Source organism: Rutilus rutilus (genome assembly GCF_951802725.1).
Source record: "Rutilus rutilus genome assembly, chromosome: 18".
Lineage (NCBI taxonomy): Eukaryota > Metazoa > Chordata > Actinopteri > Cypriniformes > Leuciscidae > Rutilus > Rutilus rutilus.
Window position 1 is genome coordinate 32,506,254 of NC_140231.1, and position 27,722 is coordinate 32,533,975.

A 27,722-nucleotide genomic window follows, 5' to 3' on the forward strand; every position below is an offset into this window, starting at 1 on the left:
ATAATCTAACCCTAATAATCGCTTCGGTCAAGAAAAAGCATGAAATGAACATTCATAGTTGATTGACAAGGCAACATTTCTAATTTTCAATTAGTTTAAGTTTTTCAACTAGAATTTATATTTTATTTTATTTCATATTTATTTTGATTAACATAGACGTTTTTAATAGTTTTTGTTTTTGTTAACTAATAACCCTGCCTGAAGGGCAATAACATCCACAGAACTGCTGTTTCAATCCATGAATATTAACAAATATTCACAAATGATTTAATGCCGGTCTTGGAGACAATTTCAGGCTGAGAGTTTTGTCTCATCCAGGTCACTGCATAAACCTACAGCCGTTGCAAACATAATTTAGCCTAGATTGCTTTTAAGAATAATGACAATAATGTTGGGAATGTGATAACAATGTGCCTCTCTTGAGGGTAAATTGTCTCCATATTTTTTTTATCAGTTTTATTTTGATAAATATGAAATAGCATTAATGTTACATGAAAAGAGTTTTTAGTCCTATACAAGCAAGGTTTTGTGAACATTAGCGGAACTGAATGTGCCAGAATAAACATGAAACCCACGGGTTAGCTGTCGTCATCAGAGAAACTGTGATGTCTGCAATCAATGCTATATTCCTTGGAGCGGGAATCTTTCTCACTGGAATGGACTCAGGAACATTACTCACTGGAAGAGATTTGGAGTGGACTCAGGAGTGGGGCTGGAATCCTCCTTTGGGCTGGTGTTGGTAGCTCAATTGTATTGTATTTTGTACAAACAGTTTGGTTAAAAAGAAACAAATAATAAAATTTAATTAATCATGTTTTAAGCTGATTTTGTGTCGTCTCGATCCTCTGAATAACTTGCATTAGCTTTTCTAAATGTATAGTAATGACAGTAGTTTGGCAGCACCACAGATGTTCCTCTAGATGGTTCCTCTAGATGGTATATAAATATATACTGAGCGGATACATTATGAACCCATCTCCCAAACCATGTTTTTGTTTGCTACGGTGTAAACGAGAACCTGTGTGACTCGTCATAGACATAAACAGAGAGAAGTGGCTCTGGCTACAATGTTCTTCCGCAAGACACATTAGCTACGTTTTGTTTATTAAGAGCCAAAAGCTACATAGTGTACCTTTAACTGATTAAGTTCACTGTGTTTATCAGACTGAGGACTGTGATGTTTATTTTATTGGGAGAAATCAGACAACTTGCAATCTGCTCGGACAGAACTGGAGTTTTAAGTTAAATCATCTCTTAATAACTCTCACATATTTTATTAATAACATGTGTACTATCTAACTTTAAAATGAATTCACAAATAAAATAAACAACATCAGTAACATGCAACAGTTGAATGAGTCCAGAAGGTAGCCTATACAATTGCAAACTCTAGGCAATACATTTTAAGTTTGAATCTTTACCAACATCAAGCATATTTGGGGAGATAAATTTGTGTTTGTATAATCTCAAACAAGATAACAGATTTTATCTTGGTTGTCTTGTATAATATTTGAAGATTAAACTAGATAGTTGGATTGGTTTCCGCCAGTAGAGGCGCTCGAGCAACCGAAGCAATGACACACATCCGAGTCTAGAAGAAGAAGAGAAGTGAGCGAGGGAAGGGGACATAAACATGAGAAGTGAAACAGAGCCGTTCATTCTGCTCTAAATCTGCAGTTTTTCAGACTGTGAGTACATTTATTTTATCATTTATTAGGAGAAATCTAAATCCAAACGACTAAACGAGTCAGTTCATTTAGTGAATCACTCAGAAATTGTTGTTGTTATGATGTTGTTCATACGCTCGTGAAACGTAAACTCGTTACTGACTGTTTTTTCACATTACATTTTGTGAAGATTATGATTTGTGTTTTCATGTAATGAAACGTGATAAACAGAGTTTTTAATGCATGTAAATCATATATAATGTAAGAGCAACATAAAAATCAGCTAGAGGATTTGAATTGTTTCTTCAAAACACTTAAAGCTGAATAATTGAGAGTGATTGTAAGTGTGATGATCATCTGCTAAATGACAACGACCACAATTCACTCCTTCAGTCAGTGAAGCTCCCACAGCCGTTCATGAGAGTTTAAATGCTGGGGAATATTCCCATCTTCCCACAGGAGAAGAAGCAAGCAGGAGGAATTACTCCAGGAGAAACTACGGACAAACTATTGTAAAGATGGAGATTAAGGAAGAACCCTGCAGAATAAAAGATGAAGATACAGAGGAACAAATAGGTTGGTGTTTTCCTTCATTCTCTTTAATGACTGATGAGGAACATTAAGATGAAAACTGACATTTAACAATAACATCTAAAACTAGATCTTAGTAGACTCAGTTAGTACTGTCGCGGTAAAGGAATTTCGCTTGCGGTAATAGCGCAATTTCGAGTGGCTCAAAAGCGTTTTTGTAAGGGGACCCTCTGTGTATGTAGATCGAAACGGCTCATTCTAAGATAATAAAAACATAACGGTTCATTAAGTAAGGTCTTTATACACCACTGAAAACATAGCTATGTATATGATATTGCATTTCTGTCAACAGATCCTCCTATATATTACACAAAGCACCTTTAAAAGATAGATGTAGTGAAACAAGGTGTTAATTATTTTAACGCTGAGCTCCACTTTTCAAGGTTCAGCTGTCCAGCAATGGATAACGCTGAAGCTGGTGCTTCACTTAATAAAGACCAATGGCATTGATTCAAATCTCTCTCATTCACTGTCTATTTAAGCTTGTTAAGTGCAAATCTGCACAAAGCCTGTGTACAAATCATCTTGATAAACACAGTCTTGTTATCATTATCAACTTATTTAACATTCAATAAACATGCACGAAATTCAAAACAAGAAAGTTATAGTCCTATGAAAAAAGAAAACATGCAAATATCACGGTTGCTGCAGTTGCTTGCATTCCTCTGCTGTTAGTAGGGATGTCACGATACTAAAATTCCAGTAGTCGGTACCGATACCATTACAATTTTACGGTTCTCTGTACCAATTTCGGTAACGCAGCAAAATCTGATGGGACTACTTTTCTATTTTATTAAACTATTTGAAAAAAATATTCAATTCAGTGATTTTATTATTTATGACGGTAATCATTAGTAAATAATACATATAAGCATTGAAGGCTACATGCTGTTTAAATGTAAATATTGCTTATAAAAAATTCAAGTGAAAAATAAGCAACCTTCTATGCACACATTATTAGTAGTAGTAGTAGTATTTTTAATACATGGAGATGTAGCTAAATCTACTGTACAGTAGCCTAATATAATAATTTGTCAATTTCTTCAAGTTAAACCAAACTTTTATTTTGACGGGTTGCCGTGAAGACCTTTGAGTTTCTGTGTGTGTATGATATGACGATAGTTTTTCTCAAATGAAACGGTAAAAAGCTCATGAAGTGACTCTCAGAGTCGCTCTGGAGATTAATTTCATCATGTCATCATATCGTGAGGCAGCAGAGACTGAAAACAGCGCGAGTGTCACTCGTGCTTCAGTGTGTGTGTGTGTGTGTGTGTGTGGTAACTGAAACCGCGACTCTGCGCCATTCATTGACACAGAGACAAGCAGAACATGCAGGGTTAATATTTAAATCAGGGGTGCCCAATCCTGCTCCTGCCGATCGACTGTCCTGCACAGTTCATCTCCAACCCTAATCAAACACACCTGAAGCAACCAATTAAGGTCTTCAGGATGTCTTGAAAATTAAAGGCAGGTGTGTTTGATTAGGGTTGGAGATGAACTGTGCAGGACAGTCGATCGGCAGGAGCAGGATTGGGCACCCCTGATTTAAATAGTCTTTTTGCAGTTTAATATACACAGACACTATATATATCGTGGTATGTATCGGCTACAGTGATCCTAGTAAAAAAGTTAGTCTGGCGCTTAGATAAACACGGAAGCGACTGAAAGCAGCTGTCTATTAGTGGGTACCGAATATACCCGGTGCTACAGAAATGCTGGTATCGTAACATTTTCTAAATTTCAGTACCGACTTGGCACCGAAGTACCGGTACTTTGACAACACTTGTTAGTATTGCGGTACTTCAAAATTGCAGTTATCGTGACAGCCCTAGACTCAGTAGTAAACTAGATTTCTTTTTGTTTCTCGTGTGTTGATTTTAGACCTGATGGAAGTGAATGAAGACAAACGTCATCGGTTCAAAAAACCTCATAATTTCACCAATAAAGATGGAAACACAGTCATTTCACAGACTTTCAACTGCTCTGTGTGTGGAAAGAGGTTTAAACATAAATCAGACCTTAAGAGACACTTGAGATTTCACACCGGAGAAAGGCCTTATACATGCATTCAGTGTGGAAAGAGTTTTGTTGAGAGAGGAGGCCTAAATGTGCACATGAGAATTCACACCGGAGAAAAACCGTTCACATGCTCTCAGTGTGGAAAGAGTTACAGTTACAAAAGCGTCCTCAACAATCATCTGCTCTCTCACACTGGAGTGAAGCCGTTCAGCTGTGATCAGTGTGATAAAACATTTGTTTTGGCATCAGGCTTAAGAAAACACCTTAAAGTTCATACTGGTGTGAAGCCTCACTTTTGTTCGTTTTGTGGAAAGGGTTTTACACTACTGGAAAATTTACAAGTGCACCAGAGTATTCATACTGGTGTGAGACCTCATATATGCCTTGACTGTGGGAAGACCTTCTCTACATCCAGTGCCTTAAAAAGACACCAGAGAGTTCATTCTGGAGAGAAACCGTACAAGTGCTCACACTGTGGAAAGAGTTTCTCTCAGTCAGGACACCTGAAAGCTCATGAGAGAGTTCATACTAGAGAGAAGCCGCACCAGTGCTCTTCATGTGAGAAGAGTTACACCCAAACATCTCATTTACGAACTCATGAGAAAAAGTATTGCCTGAAGTTGTCAAAATGAGAAATGTTTCACATTTGGTTCCATCATTTACAAGTAAATAATGTGATATTCAGATAAAGCAAAAGCTGAAATTCATTGTACAAAGTGATTTCATTTGAAGTTTGATCGTTTGACAAGGGGAACTTTTTTGGAAGGTCAAAGTAATAGTTTAGAAAATGAATGTGTTGCTGTGAAATGCAACAATTAATGAAGAAATGTGTTCTGTTTATTTTGAGGAGATTATCACATTCATTGTGTAAATGAGCATTTGTGAAATAATGGAAACATTGGTCCGTTAAATCATCATCCATATCACTAACAAGTCTAGCGGTTTAGAGGTGATGCATTGAAAATATATTTAAAAGACTTAATTGCACTGAAATCAATGTGATTATTGTTCATGAGTGTACCATCCAGCCACACAAGAAAAGCCACTGCGTGAATAATATGCTGATGCGATTTGCTGCTCAATAAAAATGTCTGATTATTATCAATGTTTAAAACTTTTTTTATTTCAGGATTCTTTGATGAATAGAAAGTTCAAAAGAGATTTATCTGAAATAGAAAGGTTTTGTAACATATAAATGTCTTTACTGTCCCTTTTGATTAATTTAATGCGTCCTTGCTGAATAAAACTAGGCTATTACTTTAATTTCCTTAATTCTTTCTGACCCAAAACTTTTGAACTATAGTGTATAATGTTACAACAGCTTTCTATTTCAGATAAATCCTATTATTTTGAACAATGGTTTGTGTGTAATATATATATATATATATATATATATATATATATATATATATATATATATATATATATATATATTTTTTTTTTTTATGATATCTAAATACTTTTTAGAATTAAATTGTACATAAATAGGTTAAGCAAAACAAAAGTGTTTATGTCTGAGATCCTTTTATACACATATTTAACTGCAGACACTGAAATAACATACACTATATGGTACTGTACACATATTTAGTGTGTCCCTTATTTCCCTATAAAGAACCATGATTGCCCCGTATTTTCCTTTTCTGAAATTGGCAACCCTAACGGTACACATTGTGCAATTTTGGGCTGTCCCAGACGAAAGATGACCAATCGTGGCGAATTCTGTGGTCCTGGCTCCTAAACGCTAGTCCTACGTCATACAGTGAGAGAGGTTTAAATTTGGTTTTATTGACTGTTTAGGTCTATTTAGGCTTGTTAGGAGCCAATCCGCACCAAGCCTTTGTACAAATCACCATCATAAACACAGTTTTGTTATCATTATTAACTTATTTAACATTCAATACACATACACAAAGTTCAAAACAAGAAGGTTATAGTCTTATGAAAAAAGAAAACATGCGAATATCGGTTACTTGCATTTTTGGCCCTTTACTATTGACTGACAAACAATACACAGAACAGTAATTCAGTTGAAAAATCCTACAGGTTACAAAAGGTAAGTAATAAAAGTAAACTCTAGAAATAAGGTTAGAAATAAGTTAGTTTAGTGTTGTGGATCCACTTGGGTTTAATCATTTAATAAATAATAATAGGTTAATTAGCATTAGTAAAGGTTAATTAATTATACCTATTTAGGTTTTGCAATTTTTTCTGATTTTAACTATTTATTTATTTATTTATTTTACAGACAAGAATGATTTCATCAAACCAAAAATAAGCAAAGTGAAACAATCATACGTTATATCATAACATTGAGCATGAAATAAAACAAAATGCAATAAAAATGTTTGTCACACTTAAATTCAGTTCAATTGTTGTGTAATGCAATTCAAGTTTGATCTGGGGGTAAAAAAATAAGAAAAAAATTGGAAAAGTAGAAGAAAGGTTCAGGGTCGGATGTCATTCAGGGTCGTATGTCATTCTGTTCTGCTGAGTTCTCCTCATTTACCAGTGTATATAATTGCCTGTGTTTGCAGTTCACATTTGTCCGGTATTGTTAATGTCTACATGTGATGGTTGTTTGGATTTATCTACTTTCATTTATGTTTGCACTCTGGATATCTATTAAAGACTTTAATATTTGATCCGTCATCGTCTTGTGTTCACTACAACAACCCGACTGTGACAAAAATAATATAGCCTATATAAAGTTTATTATTATTATCCCAGTTCTGCCTTTTGTATTGTTTTGTGTCTTGGGATTGAGTTCCTGGATGTTCCTGTTTCCCTATGTCGAATCTTTTCATTAAAGTTGTGCGTGCAAGTGGATTCCCTCTCTCTGCTTCGTCTCTCAGCAATCGTAACAGAACGACTAGCCACCATGAGTCTCTGCCAGGGTGTCCACCTGATTGAGGAACGTGTAAAGGACTGTCATATGGCATATTAAACTGGCACATTCAACATGTATGGACAAGGTATGCCTTGTGATATTTTTTTTTTGCGGGGGGCTATCTGAGCCGCGTTTAGCTCACTCATGCCTTTGCATGATCATTACTGGGCTCTAGAGTTTTATATAGACATTGCATTGCAACTAAGTGGCTCTTCATTTACTGTGGGTGTTGTGGAGGATGAGCGCACTCCACTTGTCTCCACTCGTCATGACCGTCACACCAGAGTCTCCAGACGTCATGATCGTCACACCAGAGTCTCCAGACGTCATGACCATCACACCAGAGTCTCCAGACGTCATGATCGTCACACCAGACTCTCCACACGTCATGTCCGACACACAACCATCACACCAGAGTCTCCAGACGTCATGACCGTGTCACGCCAGAGTCTCCAGCCGTCATGACGTCACGCCAGAGTCTCCACTCGTCATGTCCGTCACGCCGGAGTCTCCACTCGTCATGACGTCACACCAGAGTCTCCAGACGTCATGATCGTCACGCCAATCTCCAGTCGTCATGACCGTCACTCCAGAGTCTCCAGTCGTCATGGCCGTCACGCCAGAGTCTCCAGACGTCATGGCCGTCACGCCAGAGTCTCCAGACGTCATGGCCGTCACGCCAGAGTCTCCAGATGTCATGGCCGTCACGCCAGAGTCTCCAGACGTCATGGCCGTCACGCCAGAGTCTCCAGACGTCATGGCCGTCACGCCAGAGTCTCCAGACGTCATGGCCGTCACGCCAGAGTCTCCAGACGTCATGGCCGTCACGCCAGAGTCTCCAGACGTCATGGCCGTCACGCCAGAGTCTCCACTCGTCATGACCGTCACACCAGAGTCTCCAGACGTCATGATCGTCACACCAGAGTCTCCAGACGTCATGACCGTCACACCAGAGTCTCCAGACGTCATGATCGTCACACCAGACTCTCCACACGTCATGTCCGACACACAACCATCACACCAGAGTCTCCAGACGTCATGTCCGTCACGCCGGAGTCTCCACTCGTCATGTCCGTCACGCCGGAGTCTCCACTCGTCATGACGTCACACCAGAGTCTCCAGACGTCATGATCGTCACGCCAATCTCCAGTCGTCATGACCGTCACTCCAGAGTCTCCAGACGTCATGGCCGTCACGCCAGAGTCTCCAGACGTCATGGCCGTCACGCCAGAGTCTCCAGACGTCATGGCCGTCACGCCAGATTCTCCAGACGTCATGGTCGTCACACCAGAGTCTCCAGTCGCCATGACCGTCACGCCAGTATTTAAGCGAATATCGTTTATTATCTTTATGAGCGCTGTCTCTGTGCTGTGATGCGGTCGGAAACCAGATTGAACATTTTCAAAGTATCCATTTGAGCTTAAGAATTTGTTCAGCTGATTGAAGACAACTTTTTCAATGATCTTACCAATGAAAGGAAGATTTGAGATCGGTCTATAGTTGCTTAATATGGTCTTATCCAGATTGCTCTTTTTCAGGAGGGAGTTGACAACTGCAGTTTTCAGGGAGTTTGGAAAACTCTAGGGCTGGTCCGAATACCATTTTTTGAGCTTCGAAGCTTCGATAGGAATTAACATCGAATATTCGAAGCTTCGGAGGGAGGGGGCTGAACATATTTTTCTCTCTAATAAAGGCAGGAATCTCTATGTGTCTGTCTGTTTGCATTTAGATTATTTATCTTGCATTTTGAACCGTTCATCCAATCGACTTCACGAGTGCAGTGTCACATTTGGTGCAATATAGACACGCGAGACGTGACACGTTCAGAATTAATAAACTTTTAATACAGAACAGCGCGAGCGGGAAGCGCGCGCGCCTCACGCGCAGGGCTCCGAGAACGGACACGTGCACAGCCTAATATTTTTCTGAGTAACAAATAACTCTCAAATCAGAAATCAGCAGCACAGTAATTACTGACACAGTAAAGGGTAGGCTAATATATTGTTTCTATTCTATTTCCACAATGTCAAAGCAACACGTGCTTATAGCCTACAAGCTCAGGCATGCACTTCTGCCCATACAAACACCGCTGTTCTGCGCTCTAAAATAAGAGTATTGTATTTCGCCCAAAAATGCTAAAAAAATTACCGTGTGAGAGCGTTTTAGGCTATATCATGTTATAGCCAGATATGACGACGCTTACAGCACGCGTCACCGCAGATCAGCATCTATTCATCAAGCCAACGTGCAACTAATCAAAGTGAAAGTGGGTCGCAGATGCTTTAACACACAATCAACTTCATTAAAAGTAAAGAACCGAAATGATCTTACCAGGGCTGTTGCGCGCTCTCTTATTGCGGTCTTTAATTTAGAAATTTTAGCTGACGATCAGTAAAATGCAGCTGTTGCTGGTGACGTGCACTCCATTACATCTGCCTATAGCGCGGGATTTGAAGTTCGGATTCATATCCGTTTTGCAAAAACACATTTATGTGTTCATTGTTCATATTGACAAATCAGAGAGAGCTATCCATCTGAGAAAACGCATGACAGCCCCATTCAAGCGCGAATGGGAACCGTTTCTAGGGGGATGCCAGGTGTGAAAAAAAAAAAAAAAATTAAAACGAATATTCGAATGTCAAATTTGAAAATCGAATACCAACCCACCGAACGAATATTCGAATACTCGAATATTCTGGTACAGCCCTAGAAAACTCCCAGAGAGAAGTGAGGCATTTACCACTTCTAGAAGATCTGCTTCTAAACTGTTTAACACACTTTTGAAAAAAGATGTGGGAAGTGTGTCAAGAGCGCAGGTTGATGTTTTAAGGTGCTGTATGGTTTCTTCCAAAATTTTGCCATCAATATATAGAAACATGTAACTTAATACATTTTCTTGCTTTAAAAGCTTTGCGAATCTTTTCTTTCACAACTGTTAATGTTGAAAACTGTAACTTACAGCCCAACGACTCTAAATGACTACTTGAACAAAACATTTGCATCTGAATAATTGAGTGATTGTAAGTGTGATGATCATCTGCTAAATTATGTTTTATTAACAAAGTTCAGGAGGAGCACGTTTAGATAATTAACACAAGTGGAGAGCACTCAGCAATCAATGGTAAGAGGTGTATATATACATTCAGCAGTCTCACCTCAATCCATTGATAGTTTTGCAGCATTTAGCCCCGCAGTACCGTCCTAACATGTCTGAATCGAACAATTCCCATCCGATGAATAATCTTTCGTCTTTGAGGAACCTTTGCCGCAATCCTCTGGTGTTACCTCGCATGCGTCAGGCTTAACAAACGGGATCACCACCGCGGGGGAAACATCCGCGATCTCCTTCCGCGTATTTCTCTACACCGGTCCATCCAATAATTCCCGCCATAGAAAAATGGTCAGTAAGGCAATGCCGCCCTCTTCACGCAAAGGAAAGGGTCTTCCTTCTTCGTCAGGCCGCCGCAGCAGGCCCAAAGTAAGCCGCGCCGCAGATTCAGTCCCGGCCACTCCATACTCTCAACGTCTGCCGGGTCAACTCAGTGAGTGTTCAGCTCAACCCTTCTCGTTTCTGTCCCTGGTTGAACTTCGCATCGCTTCAGTAGTTGAGTCACGAGCCAGTTATGCCATCTCGATACTAATTTTTTGATCGGGGGAATGCACGTTTTAAATCGTTTCTGTACAAATGATTTGTCGTCACACATAAAACAGTAGGTCGCACATTACGTGCAGGTTGCACACAGAATCATTAAGAACCTATCGCTAACACTGTCCTGCAATTTATCTACAGAAATCGCGTAGAATCTTACATTTTTAGCATAAATGTATTATTATTTGTTGTTTTTTTTACCCACATCTTCACTATTGTTTTTTTCTGATTCTGAATGAACAAAATCGGCAGGGAATGTGACCCATATCCATAGAAATGACGAAAATAAACTGTCATGTTGAGGGTTCCTACCCAGCTTAGAAAGTAATTTTGATTGAGAAATTTCCAGGTAAAAAATAAATAAATTTGATACAAGCAGTGTGTTTCACGCCAAGAGTTTAGTAATCCTTAAGTGAAACACAATTAAATAAATACAAGGTGCCCAAGTTTATGCAAAGCTTTGTCTTTTACCATAAGCCGTCTCTTTTGAACTTTTCTAAATTAACTTCCCAGACAGTAAAACATTTTCTCCAATGTCGCAACAGTAATGTCTCCTCCGCTTTCACTGGAGCTCTGTTTCTCTGGCTATTTTTCCTCTTTCCTGTTTCCTCTTTTGTCCAGCGAGCATTTGGTCTCACAGCGGACGCAGCGAGAACTTTCCCGGTAGAGCACTTACGTTTTCTCTTCCGTCCAGCGAGCATTTGGTCTCACAGCGGACGCAGTGAGAAAATCTCCCGGTCAAGCACTCATTTTCCTCTTTTGTCCAGTGAGCATTTGGTCTCACAGCTGACACAGCGAGAACTTTCCCGGTGTAGCACTTACGTTTTCTCTTCCGTCCAGCGAGGATTGGTCACACAGCGGACGCAATGAGAACTTTCCGGTATGCACAGAACGGAATTGTCACTCCGGTCCGCCGTCCGTGATCTGCCGTGAACTGCTCCCATCAAGAAAGGCGCAAACTCTCCCGATTGGTCATTCCAAATTACAACTGCTCCCCGTTCGCAGGCCAGCAGGGCCCGTCAGTCCGGCGCAGTGAGCCGCCATCACGGGTCCTCCTGGTCAAGCATCCATGCCCCTTCTTGAGATGCCAGCCCGCCAAACTCGGGACTCATTTGGGGGGTCTTTAGTCCGGCGGCTGTCCTCTACTCTTTAGCCTTTTGGGGGGAGTACTCTGGGTTCGGGCCAAACTCCGAGCTCGGAGCCCTCCGCCCTGACAGCACGCCAAATACACATTAAACTTTACCCCCTCAAATTGTATGTAAGTGTGAACTCATGAAATGAGCTACAACGACCACAATTCACTCCTTCAGTCAGTGAAGCTCCCACTGCCGTTCATGAGAGTTTAAATGCTGGGGAATATTCCCATCTTCCCACAGGAGAAGAAGCAAGCAGGATGAATTACTACAGGAGAAACTACGGACATACTATTGTAAAGATGGAGATTAAGGAAGAACCCTGCAGAATAAAAGATGAAGATACAGAGCAACAAATAGGTTGGTGTTTTCCTTCATTTTCTTTTTAATGACTGATGAGGAACATTAAGATGAAAACTGATCATTTGGGGATCCCTAAATCTCTTTGTTTAATTTTTTATTTTTTTGTACTGATGGAAGTGGATGAAGACAAAAGGCATCAGTTTCAAAAGAAGATAAAAAATGAAGATGCAAACACAGTTGTTTCACACACTAAAAATAATTTCACTCAAAAACAAGCTGTAAAAAAGGGAGTCAACGGATCATTCACCTGCTCTGAGTGTGGAAAGAGTTTCAGACGTAACTCAGACCTTAACGTACACATGAAAATTCACACTGGAGAAAAACCGTTCACATGCTCTCAGTGTGGAAAGAGTTTCAGACGTAACTCAGACCTTAACAGACACAAGAAAATTCACACTGGAGAAAAACTGTTCACATGCTCTCAGTGTGGAAAGAGTTTCAGACGTAACTCAGACCTTAACGTACACATGAGAATTCACACTGGAGAAAAACTGTTCACATGTTCTCAGTGTGGAAAGAGTTTCAGACGTAACTCAGACCTTAACAGACACATGAGAATTCACACTGGAGAAAAACCGTTCACATGCTCTCAGTGTGGAAAGAGTTACAGATTCCAAAGTCTTCTCAACAGTCATCTCCACTCTCACTCTGGAGTGAGATCATTCAGCTGTGATCAGTGTGATAAAACATTTGTTGTGGCATCAGGCTTAAGAAAACACCTTAAAGTTCATACTGGTATGAAGCCTCACTTTTGTTCGTTTTGTGAAAAGAGTTTTACACTACTGGGAAGTTTACAAGTGCACCAGAGTATTCATACTGGTGTGAGACCTTATGTGTGCTTTGACTGTGGGAAGACCTTCTCTACATCCAGTGCCTTAAAAAGACACCAGAGAGTTCATATTGGAGAGAAACTGTACAAGTGTTCACACTGTGGAAAGAGTTTCTCTCAGTCAGGACACCTGAAAGCGCACGCGAGAGTTCATACTAGAGAGAAGCCGCACCAGTGCTCTTCATGTGAGAAGAGTTACACCCAAACATCTAATTTTCGAACTCATGAGAAAAAGTATTGCCTTAAGTTGTCAAAATAAGAAATGTTTCACATTTGGTTCCATCATTTACAAGTAAATAATGTGATATTCAGATAAAGCAAAAGCTGCAATTCATTCTTCAAAGTGATTTCATTTGAAGTTTGATCGTTTGACAAGGGGAACTTTTTTGGAAGGTCAAAGTAATAGTTTAGAAAATGAATGTGTTGCTTTGAAGTGCAACAATTAATGAAGAAATGTGTTCTGTTTATTTTGAGGAGATTATCACATTCATTGTGCAAATGAGCATTGGTCCGTTAAATCATCATCCTTTTTTTTTTTTTTTTTTTGTCTAGCGGTTTAGAGGTGATGCTTTGAAAATATATTTAAAAGACTTAATTGCACTGAAATCAATGTGATTATTGTTCATGAGTGTACCATCCAGCCACACAAGAAAAGCCACTGTGTGAATAATTTGCTGATGCGATTTTCTGCTCAATAAAAATGTTTGATTATTATCAATGTTTACAACTTATTTTATTTCAGGATTGTTTGATGAGAGATCAAGAGATTTATCTGAAATAGAAAACTTTTGTAACATTATAAATGACTTTACGGTCCCTTTTGATTAATTTAATGCATCCTTGCAGAATAAAACTAGGCTATTACTTTAATTTCTTTAAAATTCTCTCTGATCCCAAACTTTTGAACTATAGTGTATAATGTTACAAATGCTTTCTATTTAAGATAAATCCTATTATTTTGAATGATGGTTTGTGTGTAATATTACTTTTTTTGTATGATATCAAAATACTTAAATAGGTTAAGCAAAACAAAAGTGTTTATGTCTGAGATCCTTTTATACACATATTTAACTGCAGACACTGAAATAACATACACTATATGGTACTGTACACATATTTAGTGTGTCCCTTATTTCCCTATAAAGAATCATGATTTCCCCGTATTTTCCTTTTCTGAAATTGGCAACCCTACCGGTACACTTTATGCAATTTTGGGCTGCCCCAGATGGAAGATGACCAATCGTGGCGAATTCTGTGGTCCGTGGCTTCTAAACGCTAGTCATACGTCATACAGTGAAAGAGGTTTAAAGCAACAACATGGAACTTTTCCTCTGCGGTCGCCCTACAGGTTGGAAGCGGAATTGTCCATTACCGCTGTCGTAAAATGATTTACGGTTACTGTCAACGGATTTTCATCCCCAAATCGTCACTTTCAAACATTCTTCAATATCCGACACACAAAGCACCCTTAGCGTCAATATGAGACGCTTCGGTTATGGGTAGGTATAGGTCTGTGGTAGGGTTATGCGTCTCATATGGACGCTAAAGGGTGCTTTGTGCGTCAGATATTGAAGAAATTTTGAAAGCGTCAGTATATGACGACTTGGGATGAGAACGGCTGTTACTGTATATGAAGCATGCAGGTTTTTTTCATATGGGCAATGATAATATTATTAATCTTCCTCCTTTCATAATTTATACATGTTTAGTAGACTAAACATTTTAACTCAAACATTTGCGATTTGCATGTCGATTGCAATGCTCAAATCTGAACGAGAATGATAGCGATAGCATCCTAACCATCTAAAACTAGCATGTTAGTGTTTACTAGCTACCAGATTGATAATTCGCTCATCTACTAACGTTAGCGGATTCATGAAGATAAATGGAGGACCAGATAGTTTCCGTAACGTAGCCAGGCAGACAACAGATTAGAAAAACTAAAGATAGTATGCAAGCAATTTACTTACTAGTTCAACAGCATGACGGCCAAGTCAGCATCGGTCTGACGATAAGCTCACGCCAGCGAGCAAACGCTCGACCAATATTGATCCTCGTCCTGCCTTTCAGTTTATCACTCTCCCTTTTCCTCTTCCGACTCTACTCCGACAAAACCTTGGACTTCTTACGTTTCGCTGCTGCTTCAGCCATGACGAAAACAAACGCGCTGGTTGGCCTGTCACGGCTGAATTTGAGGAAGTGGTGGGGGAAGTGACGTATGCCGTAAAGCAGTCGAATTGTGTAGTTCTTTTTGAGCTCTGGTTACTACCCGCACCCCGAAGTTACATAGTGCCAGTAAAAGCGATACAGACCCCGTCAGGCTCTGGCAGACGTGTCATTCAACCTATTGTAAGTCGATGTACCATCACAAGGGTCTTGGAAATATATTATGAAGGTTGAAAAACTACATGTTGTTACTTTAAAGACAGCCGCTGTCACGGTCTTGCGACCAAAGATAGCCTGTGATAATTTTCTGACAGTGCCAAAAATTTAGCATGATCATCTTGTAGCACTTGCGTTCTCCAACAAAACACTTACGCTACTGGACCAGTTCTAGGTTCTAATGGAGTGGGGGAAGAAATATAAAATTAGACTGGAGACCAGATTTTAGATACAAAAAAAGCTGGCCCTTTACTATTGACTGAAAAACAATACACAGAACAGTAATTCAGTTGAAAAATCCTACAGGTTACAAAAGTTAAGTAATAAAAGTAAACTCTTATCGCTCGCTAGAAATCATCTAGAAATAAGTTAGTTTAGTGTTGTGGATCCACTTGAGTTTAATAATCTAATAATAAGGTTAATTAGCATTTGTAAAGGTTAATTAATTATACCTATTTAGGTTTTGCTAATTTTTCTCAGTTAACTTCTTTTTTTTCCTTTTTTTTTTTACAGACAAGAGAATGATTTCATCAAACCAAAAATAAGCAAAGTGAAACATTCCTACGTTATATCATGACATTGAGCATGAAATAAAACAAAAAACAATAAAAATGTGTGTCACTTAAATTCAGCTCAGTTCAATTGTTGTGTAATGTTTGATCAGTGTGATCAAACATTACTAGCTCTTTTACGAGCTCTAAAATAATTTTAGAATCGTTGCCTGAAGTTAAAGGCAGCATCCGCAACTAAAGGCACACCGCCTGCAATCCTGCCCTGTCACAATCCCAGTTCTGTCTTTTGTTTTGTATTGTTTTGAATCTTGGGATTGAGTTCCTGGATGTTCCTGTTTCCCTATTTGGAATCTTTTCATTAAAGTTGTGTGTACAAGTGGATTTCCTCTCTCTGCTTTGTCTCTCAGCAGTCGTAACTGAACAACTAGCCACCATGAATCCAGCCGCACAGATCATGTCATGACGTCACACCAGAGTCTCCACTCGTCATGTCCGTCACACCAGAGTCTCCAGACGTCATGACCTCACACCAGAGTCTCCACTCGTCATGACTGTCAAGCCAGAGTCTCCACTCGTCAAGTCTGTCACACCAGAGTCTCCACTTGTCAAGTCTGTCACACCAGAGTCTCCACTCGTCAAGTCTGTCACACCAGAGTCTCCACTTGTCATGTCCATTACACCAGAGTCTCCAGACGTCATGATGTCACACCAGAGTCTCCACTAGTCATGTCCATCACACCAGAGTCTCCAGACGTCATGGCATCACACCAGAGTCTCCAGACGTCATGTCCATCACACCAGAGTCTCCAGACGTCATGGCGTCACACCAGAGTCTCCAGACGTCATGACCATCACACCAGAGTCTCCACTTGTCATGTCCATCACACCAGAGTCTCCAGACGTCATGATTTACATTTACATTTATTCATTTAGCTGACGCTTTTATCCAAAGCGACTTACAATTGCTATATATGTCAGAGGTCGCACGCCTCTGGAGCAACTAGGGGTTAAGTGTCTTGCTCAGGGACACATTGGTGTCTCACAGTGGATTCGAACCCGGGTCTCTCACACCAAAGGCATGTGTCTTATCCATTGCGCCACACCACCCCACTCATGATGTCACACCAGAGTCTCCACTAGTCATGTCCGTCACACCAGAGTCTCCAGTCGTCATGTCCGTCACACCAGAGTCTCCAGACGTCATGTCCATCACACCAGAGTCTCCACTTGTCATGTCCATCACACCAGAGTCTCCAGACGTCATGATGTCACACCAGAGTCTCCACTAGTCATGTCCGTCACACCAGAGTCTCCAGTCGTCATGTCCGTCACACCAGAGTCTCCAGTCGTCATGTCCATCACACCAGAGTCTCCAGACGTCATGGCGTCACACCAGAGTCTCCAGACGTCATGTCCATCACACCAGAGTCTCCAGTCGTCATGTCCATCACACCAGAGTCTCCAGATGTCATGGCGTCATGTCCATCACACCAGAGTCTCCAGACGTCATGACCTTCACACCAGAGTCTCCACTCGTCATGTCTGTCACACCAGAATCTCCAGACGTCATGACGTCACACCAGAGTCTCCACTCGTCATGTCCGTCACACCAGAGTCTCCTCTCGTCATGTCCATCACACCAGAGTCTTCACTCATCATGTCCGTCACCAGAGTCTCCAGCCATCATGTCCGTCACACCAGAGTCTCCACTCGTCATGACCGTCACACCAGAGTCTCCAGACGTCATGACCGCCCCACCAGAGTCTCCACTCGTCATGTCCATCACACCAGAGTCTCCACTCGTTATGTCCGTCACACCAGAGTCTCCACTCGTCATGTCATCACACCAGAGTCTCCAGACGTCATGACCGTCACACTAGTCTCCAGTCATCTTGACGTCACACCAGAAGCTCCAGACGTCATGACCGTCACACCAGAGTCTCCAGTCGTCATGACATCACACTATAGTCTCCACTCATCATGACCGTCACACCTAAGTCTCCAGTCATCTTGACGTCACACCAGAAGCTCCAGACGTCATGACCGTCACGCCAGAGTCTCCAGACGTCATGACATCACACCATAGCCTCCACTCATCATGACCGTCACACCAGAGTCTCCACTCATCATGACCGTCACACCAGAGTCTCCACTCATCATGACCGTCACACCAGAGTCTCCACTCGTCATGTCCATCACACTAGAGTCTCCACTCGTCATGTTCATCACACCAGAGTCTCCAGTCGTCATGACCATCACACCAGAGTCTCCAGTCGTCATGACCGTCACGCCAGAGTCTCCAGTCGTCATGACATCACACTATAGTCTCCACTCATCATGACCGTCACACCTAAGTCTCCAGTCATCTTGACGTCACACCAGAAGCTCCAGACGTCATGACCGCCATGCCAGAGTCTCCAGACGCCATGACATCACACTATAGCCTCCACTCATCATGACCGTCACACCAGAGTCTCCACTCATCATGACCGTCACACCAGAGTCTCCACTCATCATGACCGTCACACCAGAGTCTCCACTCGTCATGTCCATCACACTAGAGTCTCCACTCGTCATGTTCATCACACCAGAGTCTCCAGTCGTCATGACCATCACACCAGAGTCTCCAGTCGTCATGACCGTGACGCCAGAGTCTCCAGACGTCATGACATAACACTGTTTATTCTCTAACAAGGCACCAGCCCACCCTTCCATAGGAGCGTAGAACCGGGCCTGGTGGAAATGTGTGTTGTGGTCAGATGAGTCCACATTATTTTTGTATATAGAAAAATGTAACTTAATAAATATATTTTCTTGCTTTAAAACCTTGAGAATCTTTTCTTTTACAGCTGTTAATGTTGAAAACTGTAACTTACAGCCCAACGACTCTAAACGACTACTTGAACAAAACATTTGCATCTGAATAATTGAGAGTGATTGTAAGTGTGATGATCATCTGCTAAATAAGCAACAACGACCACAATTCACTCCTTCAGTCAGTGAAGCTTCCACAGCCCTTCATGAGAGTTTAAATGCTGGGGAATATTCCTATCTTCCCACAGGAGGAGAAGCAAGCAGGAGGAATTACTCCAGGAGAAACTACGGACATACTATTGTAAAGATGGAGATTAAGGAAGAACTCTGCAGAATAAAAGAAGAAGATACAGAGGAACAAATAGGTTGGTGTTTTCCTTCATTTTCTTTTTAGTGACTGATGAGGAACATTTAAGATGAAAACTGATCATTTGGGGCTCCCTAAATCTCTCTTTATTCTTTTTATTTTTTAGTACTGATGGAAGTGAATGAAGACAAAAGGCATCAGTTTCAAAAGAAGATACAAAATGAAGATGCAAACACGGTTGTTTCACAGACTAAAAAGAATTTCACCCAAAAACAAGCTGTAAAAAAGGGAGTTAACGGATCTTTCACCTGCTCTGAGTGTGGAAAGAGTTTCAGACGTAACTCAGACCTTAACAGACACATGAGATCTCACACTGGAGAAAAATTGTTCACATGCTCTCAGTGTGGAAAGAGTTTCAGACGCAACTCAGACCTTAACAGACACATGAGATCTCACACTGGAGAAAAACCGTTCACATGCTCTCAGTGTGGAAAGAGTTTCACTCAGAAAACCTCTCTCAACAGTCATCTCCACTCTCACACTGGAGTGAGATCATTCAGCTGTGATCAGTGTGATAAAACATTTATTTATTCATCAAACTTAAGAGATCACCTTAAAGTTCATGCTGGTGTGAAGCCTCACTTTTGTTCTTTTTGTGGAAAGAGTTTTTTACTTCTGAACTTTTTAAAAGTGCATGAACGTATTCATACTGGTGTGAGACCTTATGTGTGCTTTGACTGTGGGAAGAGCTTTAATACATCGTTCGACTTAAAAAGACACCATAGAGTTCATACTGGAGTGAAACCGTACAAGAGCTCACACTGTGGAAAGAGTTTTACCCGATTAGTTAGTCAACATGAAAAAGCATTGCCCGAAGGTGTCTAAATATTCAGATCCATCACTCACAAATAATACATTTACAAGTGAATAATTTGACATTCAGATTCATCAAAAGCTTGTATTTGTTTCCAGCTTTTGCAATGACACCAACTGATTATCCATATGACTATAAGTACTAGTCTTTCTGTATCCTATGTTAGTTCAAGGCTGGATCCTCTGACTCATTTTCTACGTCATATGGAAGTTTGCAGAACTTGGTCTTCAGTAAACCATCTTTTAACTTATTGAACTTCAACTTTGACTTATGATGAATGAAGACTCATTGAGCAGATTGATGTCCTCACTGTAATTCCCCTACATAATGAATAAATGAAACCTGGCAAACACAAGGTATGAAGCATAAACAACTGAATCATTTATTTCAGACATACCATACAACAAAGTATTTTTTTAGACAGTTTTATTGTACATCTTTTCTAATTGTACTGTAAATTATGCTAAGTCTTAAGTGACATAACTGGAGTCTTTAAAGCAACACTAAGTAACATTTTTTACCTTAAAATAATGTTTCCAAAATGGTTTCAGTGGTTCAAGTCGTAACAGGGTGAAAGGCACTTCTGGATTCGCTTTGCAGCCCTATATCTGCTATAACCACACTATGCAAGTTTGCCAAACCCGGTCGTGTTTCTGTAGTTCGAATGAGACATAAGAAAACTACAAATTTGACTTGCTTTACGTCAAGCGTTACAATAGTCATTATTTAGTTTTTCTTCGTTTCTGATGTCACAATACATCATGCTTTCATGAAATCATGCAACATACTCTACCTTGCCTGTGGACATCGTTCATTCAAAGCCGGTGCTGGATAAACAAATAGCGTGCGTGCGACAGTAGGCTGCAACCTGCAGGGCGACTGAAGAGGAAAAGTTCCTTAGTGTTGCTTTAAGTTAAATCTCTAATTCACAAACTATTCCTTTGTCTTTACTTTGTACACATTCACATGTTTAAAAGATCACAGAAATCAACCTTCACCGGTATTCTTTCAGCTTCTCTTTGCTGAATGAGAGACGAAGATACAGAGGAACAAACTGGTTGTTTTCATTAATTTACTGATGAGGAACTTTAAAATTAAAACTGACATATAACAAAACATCTAAACTAGACCCTATAAAATATTTTTGCTAAATTGAGGTTCACTTACATAAATTTTTCTTTAGATGAAAAATGAGAATTTAATGTGTTGAATTTAGACCTGATGGGAAACAAAAGTCGCCGTCTTCAAAAACCTCAGACTAAAAAGAATTTTACACTAAAAAGCGGTTGGAAAAACTGGACTCAAAGGTTCTTTCAACTGGAAAAAGGTAAAGTGAATGTGTTCTGTGTCTGTGGCAATTCAGCAGTGACACTTGTTTTACATGCTGAGTTATGAAAGAAGGTTTAATATTATTTGAATTCTTATAATGTATGGTTATAACTTGCATACAATTTAGTTAAAAAGGCAATACAATAGAACTCGTGTTTTAAGCTGATTTTTTGTCGTCTCGATCTTCTGAATAACTTGCACTTGTAATAGCATGAGCTTCTCAATATGTAGTTTGGCAGCGCCACAGATGTTCGTCTAGATGGCGCCATTTGCTTTCATTTCAACCACGTGACCTTGTTGAATACATTGGCCCTCATTTATCAATCTTGCGTAGAAACGGGCGTATATATTGGCGTAAAATTATGCTTACACTCCTCTCATCGCCTGATTTATGAAGCTGTGCGTACCTTTGAAATCCAGGTGTACGCAATACCTGCCCTTGATAAATGCCGCGGCTGAAAACGATCGTCATTAGAATCACACGCCCCTATATATTCAAGTCTCCGCTCCCCCCACGCCCTCATTTTACGCCATGGATACACGGAAGACGGCAAAGAAGAGAAACTTCTTTGAGAAAGAGAAAGCGAAACCAGGGAAGTAGAAAGAAACAAAATTGATTTCTAGATTTTTATTATTAATGAAGCTTATTGTTATTTAGAAGAAGAATGTCGTTATTATTATTATTTGTATTATTATTATTATTATTTAAAAGAAGAAGAATGTCATTTTTATTATTTTGTCAGTCCGAATTATTTTTTTGGTCATTGAAAGCCTTTCATTACTAAACCCAGTCCGTGCACACCTGCCAGGCCTAACCCTGGCCTAACCATCGTTTCAAAGAATAGTACAACGGTCAGCGCGTCGAGTATAAACGCCTCGTCCGTTTGGGGAGGTGCGCGCGCAGTCTGCGGAGACTCGCGCTGCGGAGCCAGGCGAAAGTATAAACAAGGCTTGAAACGTCAGGTAAAGCGCACAGGCTCGCAACTTAAGGAATACATATGCCTACAAATCAAATGCTTTGGTAAAGTCACACAAATTAAACATTGAAGTCCATGTTGCACAAAAATAAACACTGAAGTTTATAATTCCTATGTTGTTGTTTTTTTACAGTGGGTCATAATATATCATATCTTTTAGTTTGTCAGTGCGTTTTGTGGTGTTAGGAATTGTTTTTCTGCGCATTCCCGCACTCAAAATGTGCGTACACCACCTCCTGAGCTGGCGTAGGATTTGAGCGTGCCGTACGCCAACGTCCATATTGATAAATCTCAAAGTCACCGTGGTTTTGGGTGTACGCCAGGTGTACGCTGGAAATTTGGTGTACGCACTTTTGATAAATGAGGGCCAATGTGATTCATGAAACTTGTAACTGATTAAATTCACTGTTTTTCAGATAGTCAGGACATTAATTAAAAGATTTCTCCCTTTTGCTGCTCAAAATCTGCTATGTTTTTCAGACTCTGAGCACATTAATTAAATTATTTATTAGGAGGAATCTGGTGAATCAAACATTAGAAACCAGTCAGTCAGACTCAAGAGTTACTAAGACTGTTACTGACCAGTTATTCACGACAGATTATGAGTTGTGTTGAGCGTTAGGCTATTTAATGCAATGAATAAATAATACCTTGTAAACAATATGAACTACTGAAGAATAGTTTCATGCATGCAATGTTATCTATCTTTAGGTCGTTTTAAAAAAAAACATTAAGTGTATATATACATTTGCTATCATTTCTAGTGACACTATAGGTTTAGTCTACTTAGAGCGTAATACCTTTTGATTTGCAAACTATGACTTTTTCTCTAATTTGCACACATTCACAGGTTTAATCGATGTCTGATTACAGCAATAAACCCTCATCAATATTCTTTAAGCTTCTTTCTGAACTGAATTAAAGGATTGATAGTTTAACAGTGCTGGAAATATAGAGCTCAATTCTGATAATAACACCGCTTTTTAAAAGATAAAAACTAAAATACCATAAAGAGGGAACAGTACTGTACAGCAGTCTAACAGTTGGCTCTTTCGTTTTGTCTTTAATTTGCCCTTTTTTAAATGAATAATGGGAATTTAATGATTTGAGACCCAATGGAAGTGAATGAAGACAAGCAGCATCCATTTCAAAAACCTCATCATTTCGCAAATGAAGATGTAATTTCACAGACTGAAAATAATTTTATGCAAAAAAAAAAAAAAAAAAAAAAAATATATATATATATATATATATATATATATATATATATATATATATAGGCCTATATATAAAGAGTTTCATAAGGGAATTGATTAATTAATTTCTAAGTTTTAGGCCCGGTTTCACAGACAGTGATTAGAAGCCTGGATTAAGCCTTAGTTCAATTAGGGCATTTAAGTAGCTTTTATAAACATGCCTTAGAAAAAAACATTACTGTGTGCATCTTGAGACAAAACAATAGTGACATATTATAGTGCAAGTTGCTTTCAATTAAAACAGCTCAAACATACATTTTAGTCTGAGATTAGCTTACGCCTTATCTGTGAAACAAGATCGACTAGAATATCTTGACATCTCTTTGAATGAGCAACTTTCACTTTCACTTTAGCCCGACACATTGCCTGTTTTATAAATGTAAAGAATTCCCATCGCTGGAGTTCAGCCATTAGAGGCGCTCGAGCAACCGAAGCAATGACACACATCCGAGTCTAGGAGAAGAAGAGAAGTGAGCGAGGGAAGGGGACATAAACATGAGAAGTGGAACATAGCCGTTCATTCTGCTCTAAATCTGCTGTTTCAGACTGTGAGTACATTCATTTTATCATTTAATAGGAGAAACCTAAATCCAAACGACTAAACGAGTCGGTTAATTTAGTGAATTAATCGACTGATGTAGGCTACATTACGCTCGTTTTTTTTCACTCATGTGTGAGTTGTGTTCATTTTATGTAATGAACAAATGAAACCTGGTAAACAGTATTTTTTAATGCATGTAAATCATATCTAATGTTAGAGCAACATAAAAAATAAATTAAAAAAATCAGCTAAAGGAGTTAAATTTGTTCCAGAAACGTTTTTTATTATGCTGATTGAATGTATCTTCACATCCTGATAGCTTGTTAAAAATTTATAAAAATAAAAATACTTAAAAAGTTACATCTAATGGAAATCTGGGTACTGAGTATTTATCTTACAATTTATCTTATTTTTAAATAATTTCGTTAGTATTATTTTAAATACAGGCTCTATAATTGGAAAATACATGTAATTTAACCTGTCCTCAGAAAGAGGCCACAATGTAAAACTGCCAAACAAAGTGTTAAAAAATGCAGAAATATACATTTAAATTAAAAGGCACAGACATGTAACATATCAAACAATACAAAAAGTAAATCTTGAATTATATTTTCCATAAAAAAAGGCCTATCAAAGTTGTGCCCTCACTTTGCGTAAACTCTGCCAGGATTCTTTTGTAATTCGGAATAAATCAGGCAATATCATGGTCATTATCTCTGAGGACCCCCCTTTCTCCTCCTCATTGTAGATCTCTCACAGTGATCAGAAACAGAGATGACACGGAGCTGTTGTGCTGTAAACTGCACTAACCGCCAAGAAGATGGATTTAAAATGTTCAATATTCCGAGGGGATCACACGCCTTTGCTAAAAACAGACGGAGATTATGGATCCAGGCCATTAATAGGGCGGATTGGGGTCCCGGTGGTCCTAAAGGTGGCGAGAGTCTGTGCAGTGCCCACTTCGTGTCTGGTAGGTCTTGCAACGTTACATTTCTGTTTGTTAACGTTAATTACAAAGTTTGGAAAACGCTACATGCATGGCTAACGTTAGGTAAGTTAGGTTTCTTTGTTCAGGCTGAAAATCAAATGTAAAGGCAAATCGATAAATGGTACATGTATTGTACAATTAACGTTGATGCTTGTTTTTGTGCTGTTGGTGCTCATTATGGATAGGCAGTAGGCACTTGGTTTGCAAACTGATTAAACAATGAAAGGCAGACAGGATTTGGGTAAACAATTTGCTCAGCTAACGTTAATATCTCTTTTCTCTTTTTTAATATCAGGAAAACCGTCCATGGATTTTGATAGTCTAGATTTTGTTCCATCCATTTTTTCACATAGCACCCGAGACACCACAGGAAAGGTGGCAAGGTATGTGTCATGTCATTTGTGTGTGTATATATATAGATATATATGGACATTCAGTCATCTTTTGTAATACACCTGTCTGTGTAGCTTGTTTAGTGTCTGAGCAAATAAGCTCACTTTGTATGGCCTTCTTTATGTTATTGCATTGTTATGTTTAGCTCGTTAACTAACTCATACTCTACTGTTTGTCCTATATATGAAAGAAAGAGAAGACGGGATGAAGCTAAGGCCGCTGTGACCAGCCCCACAGGCCAAACTGAGGCAGATCCTTGTGAATCCTCTGAAGGTATGTGCAATCCATACTATTTAGTGGACATTATAAAATAAATGATAGAAATCACAAAGTGGCGATGGTGAATCTTAAAGAGATAGTTCACCCAAAAATGAAAATCATCTTTATCATAATGATAATGATAATCATCTTGGATAAGTTTCTTACATTTACGTTTTGCAAATGAATCCTGTAGCCTACAGGCGATGAGCAAATGTGGATGTTTTACATGTCTTAAAGATATAAAGTGAATAAATGGTCTTCATCATTTTATTTGTTATTAAATAAACTTACATTTCGTCAAATTCGGCCCCTCGTTTAAGTCCTCGGTTCACCCGTGCTCAGGTATCAGCACAGCATGCACTTGGCCGAAAGAAAGTTCGGTTCAGAGACGTTGCTATCACGCATGCGCAGTCTCTCCAGCTCATTGGTTCTCCGTATCGAACGTGTCCGAAAGAAACAGTTCTCGGTTCTGTACTGGTGATCAGAGAGCTGCTGCAACAACAGTTCTTGACTTGAGAACCGTAGCATAGGCCTGCGTGTGCTGAACTGAGAACTGCTGAAACCTCACTACAGCGACAAACCTAAACCGTCGATGCATATGTCTCCAGTGTGTTTAATACGTTATGTTTCGATTAACTCATTATAAACATGTACTTTGCACCCTTAAAACCTTGACAAGAGTTTACGTCAAAGATTTATATCAACTTACGTAGAAATTAAATTAGTTGTTCCTGAAAATAATGTTTTAGTATAATAATAAATGCAGTAAAAATTATCTTTAAAATAATACAGTGAAAAGACAGTAATTATGTGATACACATGTTTCCAACATGTTATTTTGTTACACTTATTGATGTTCAACAAAATAGCCTACTTAAAGGACAATTCCGGTATTTAACACTTTGAGTCTATTTTGTAGTTTGTTTTGGATGAACAAGAGTGGTGGACAAAGAAATTTTGACAATGGTTCCTGTCGCGACTTTTTGACTATTTTAGAATTGCCCATGACCGCTTTAGAATGGGAGTCTATGGCCATGCACAAACATGTCCTTAAAACAACCCTTAACGTTCGTTTTCAAAACTGTGCAACTCACCGAGTGGTTAGTGGTGTTCGTTGATGATTAAAAACAAATATATCGGCGCAATGTATGATTTCAATCCGTTTATTTTTCTATAGTGGAACTATTTTTTCAGATACCTCACAACCGCGTATAAACTTCCGCTCTTCCGCAACTTCCGTTGCTCTGCTCACGCTAACCTTCTGAGAGACAGAGAACCGAGCGAAAAGACCTAAAAGACTACAATCAAATGTAAACAGCATCCTTTCCGTTTCCGGTAGCGCAGTAATATCAACGAGCAATGAGTCCTCCAACGGAAATCAATGGGATTTTACAAAATGCCAAATAAAACACGACAGAAACTGTATTTCGCTACGCTACTTGTTTTGGAACATCAACGAACACCACTAACCACTCGGTGAGTTGCACAGTTTTGAAAACGAACGTTAAGGGTTGTTTTAAGGACATGTTTGTGCATGGCCATAGACTCCCATTCTAAAGTGGTCATGGGCAATTCTAAAATAGTCAAAAAGTCGCGACAGGAACCATTGTCAAAATTTCTTTGTCCACCACTCTTGTTCATCCAAAACAAACTACAAAATAGACTCAAAGTGTTAAATACCGGAATTGTCCTTTAAGAAACATGCATTTCGTCCCTCTGAAATAATTGCACGAACACGTCGAACACGTCTGAAAGAAACAGTTCTCGATTCTGTACGGGGGATTGAGAACCGCTGTTCCTGTACGTTCGGTAATGCGCGCATGCTCAGTATCAGCTGCTAATCACTTCTCTCAGCACACCATGTCTCAGTTCAGTGAACTGTTGGATTTACTGGAGTAAAATCTGGGATATTAGTTTATTTCGAGTCGGAGGGACTGTCAGGCATGT

The 27,722-nt window shown here is 39.5% G+C and overlaps 3 protein-coding genes across 4 annotated transcripts in view; all 3 read left to right on the forward strand.

The window, feature by feature from the left end:
• The first annotated feature begins 1,571 nt into the window (after positions 1–1,571).
• On the forward strand, positions 1,572–20,397 carry LOC311277863 (uncharacterized protein). Its single transcript, XM_084388333.1, has 5 exons — positions 1,572–1,688; positions 2,127–2,243; positions 12,193–12,309; positions 19,098–19,214; positions 19,323–20,397. Exons 2-5 carry the CDS (start codon positions 2,186–2,188, stop codon positions 20,039–20,041), a joined length of 1,011 nt encoding a protein of 336 aa, XP_084244459.1. The 5' UTR covers positions 1,572–1,688; positions 2,127–2,185; the 3' UTR covers positions 20,042–20,397.
• Positions 12,423–13,824, forward strand: LOC311277865 (uncharacterized protein; the record flags this gene model as incomplete). Its single annotated transcript, XM_084388337.1, has 1 exon — positions 12,423–13,824. One exon carries the CDS (start codon positions 12,423–12,425, stop codon positions 13,398–13,400), a length of 978 nt encoding a protein of 325 aa, XP_084244463.1. The 3' UTR covers positions 13,401–13,824.
• A 1,340-nt stretch (positions 20,398–21,737) lies between the features above and the next one.
• The window catches only part of LOC311277848 (uncharacterized protein), a 250,745-nt gene continuing 244,760 nt past the window's right edge, over positions 21,738–27,722 (forward strand). The window contains exons 1-5 of one of the 2 annotated variants that reach the window (XM_084388298.1): positions 21,738–22,322; positions 23,946–24,140; positions 24,882–25,103; positions 25,417–25,504; positions 25,705–25,787. In XM_084388298.1, the coding sequence (XP_084244424.1) occupies positions 24,908–25,103; positions 25,417–25,504; positions 25,705–25,787 (367 nt within the window). In that variant the 5' untranslated portion in view covers positions 21,738–22,322; positions 23,946–24,140; positions 24,882–24,907. The remainder of the gene's footprint in view (positions 22,323–23,945; positions 24,141–24,881; positions 25,104–25,416; positions 25,505–25,704; positions 25,788–27,722) is intronic. The other variant, XM_084388297.1, reaches the window with a different exon arrangement.

Coding starts and splice junctions, on each gene's coding strand:
- LOC311277863 (XM_084388333.1), top strand. CDS start 2,186: ATGGAGATTAAGGAAGAACCCTGCAGAATAAAAGATGAAGATACAGAG. Junction 2,244..12,192: donor AGATACAGAGGAACAAATAG/GTTGGTGTTTTC, acceptor ATCTTCCCACAG/GAGAAGAAGCAAGCAGGATG. Junction 19,215..19,322: donor AGATACAGAGGAACAAATAG/GTTGGTGTTTTC, acceptor TTTATTTTTTAG/TACTGATGGAAGTGAATGAA.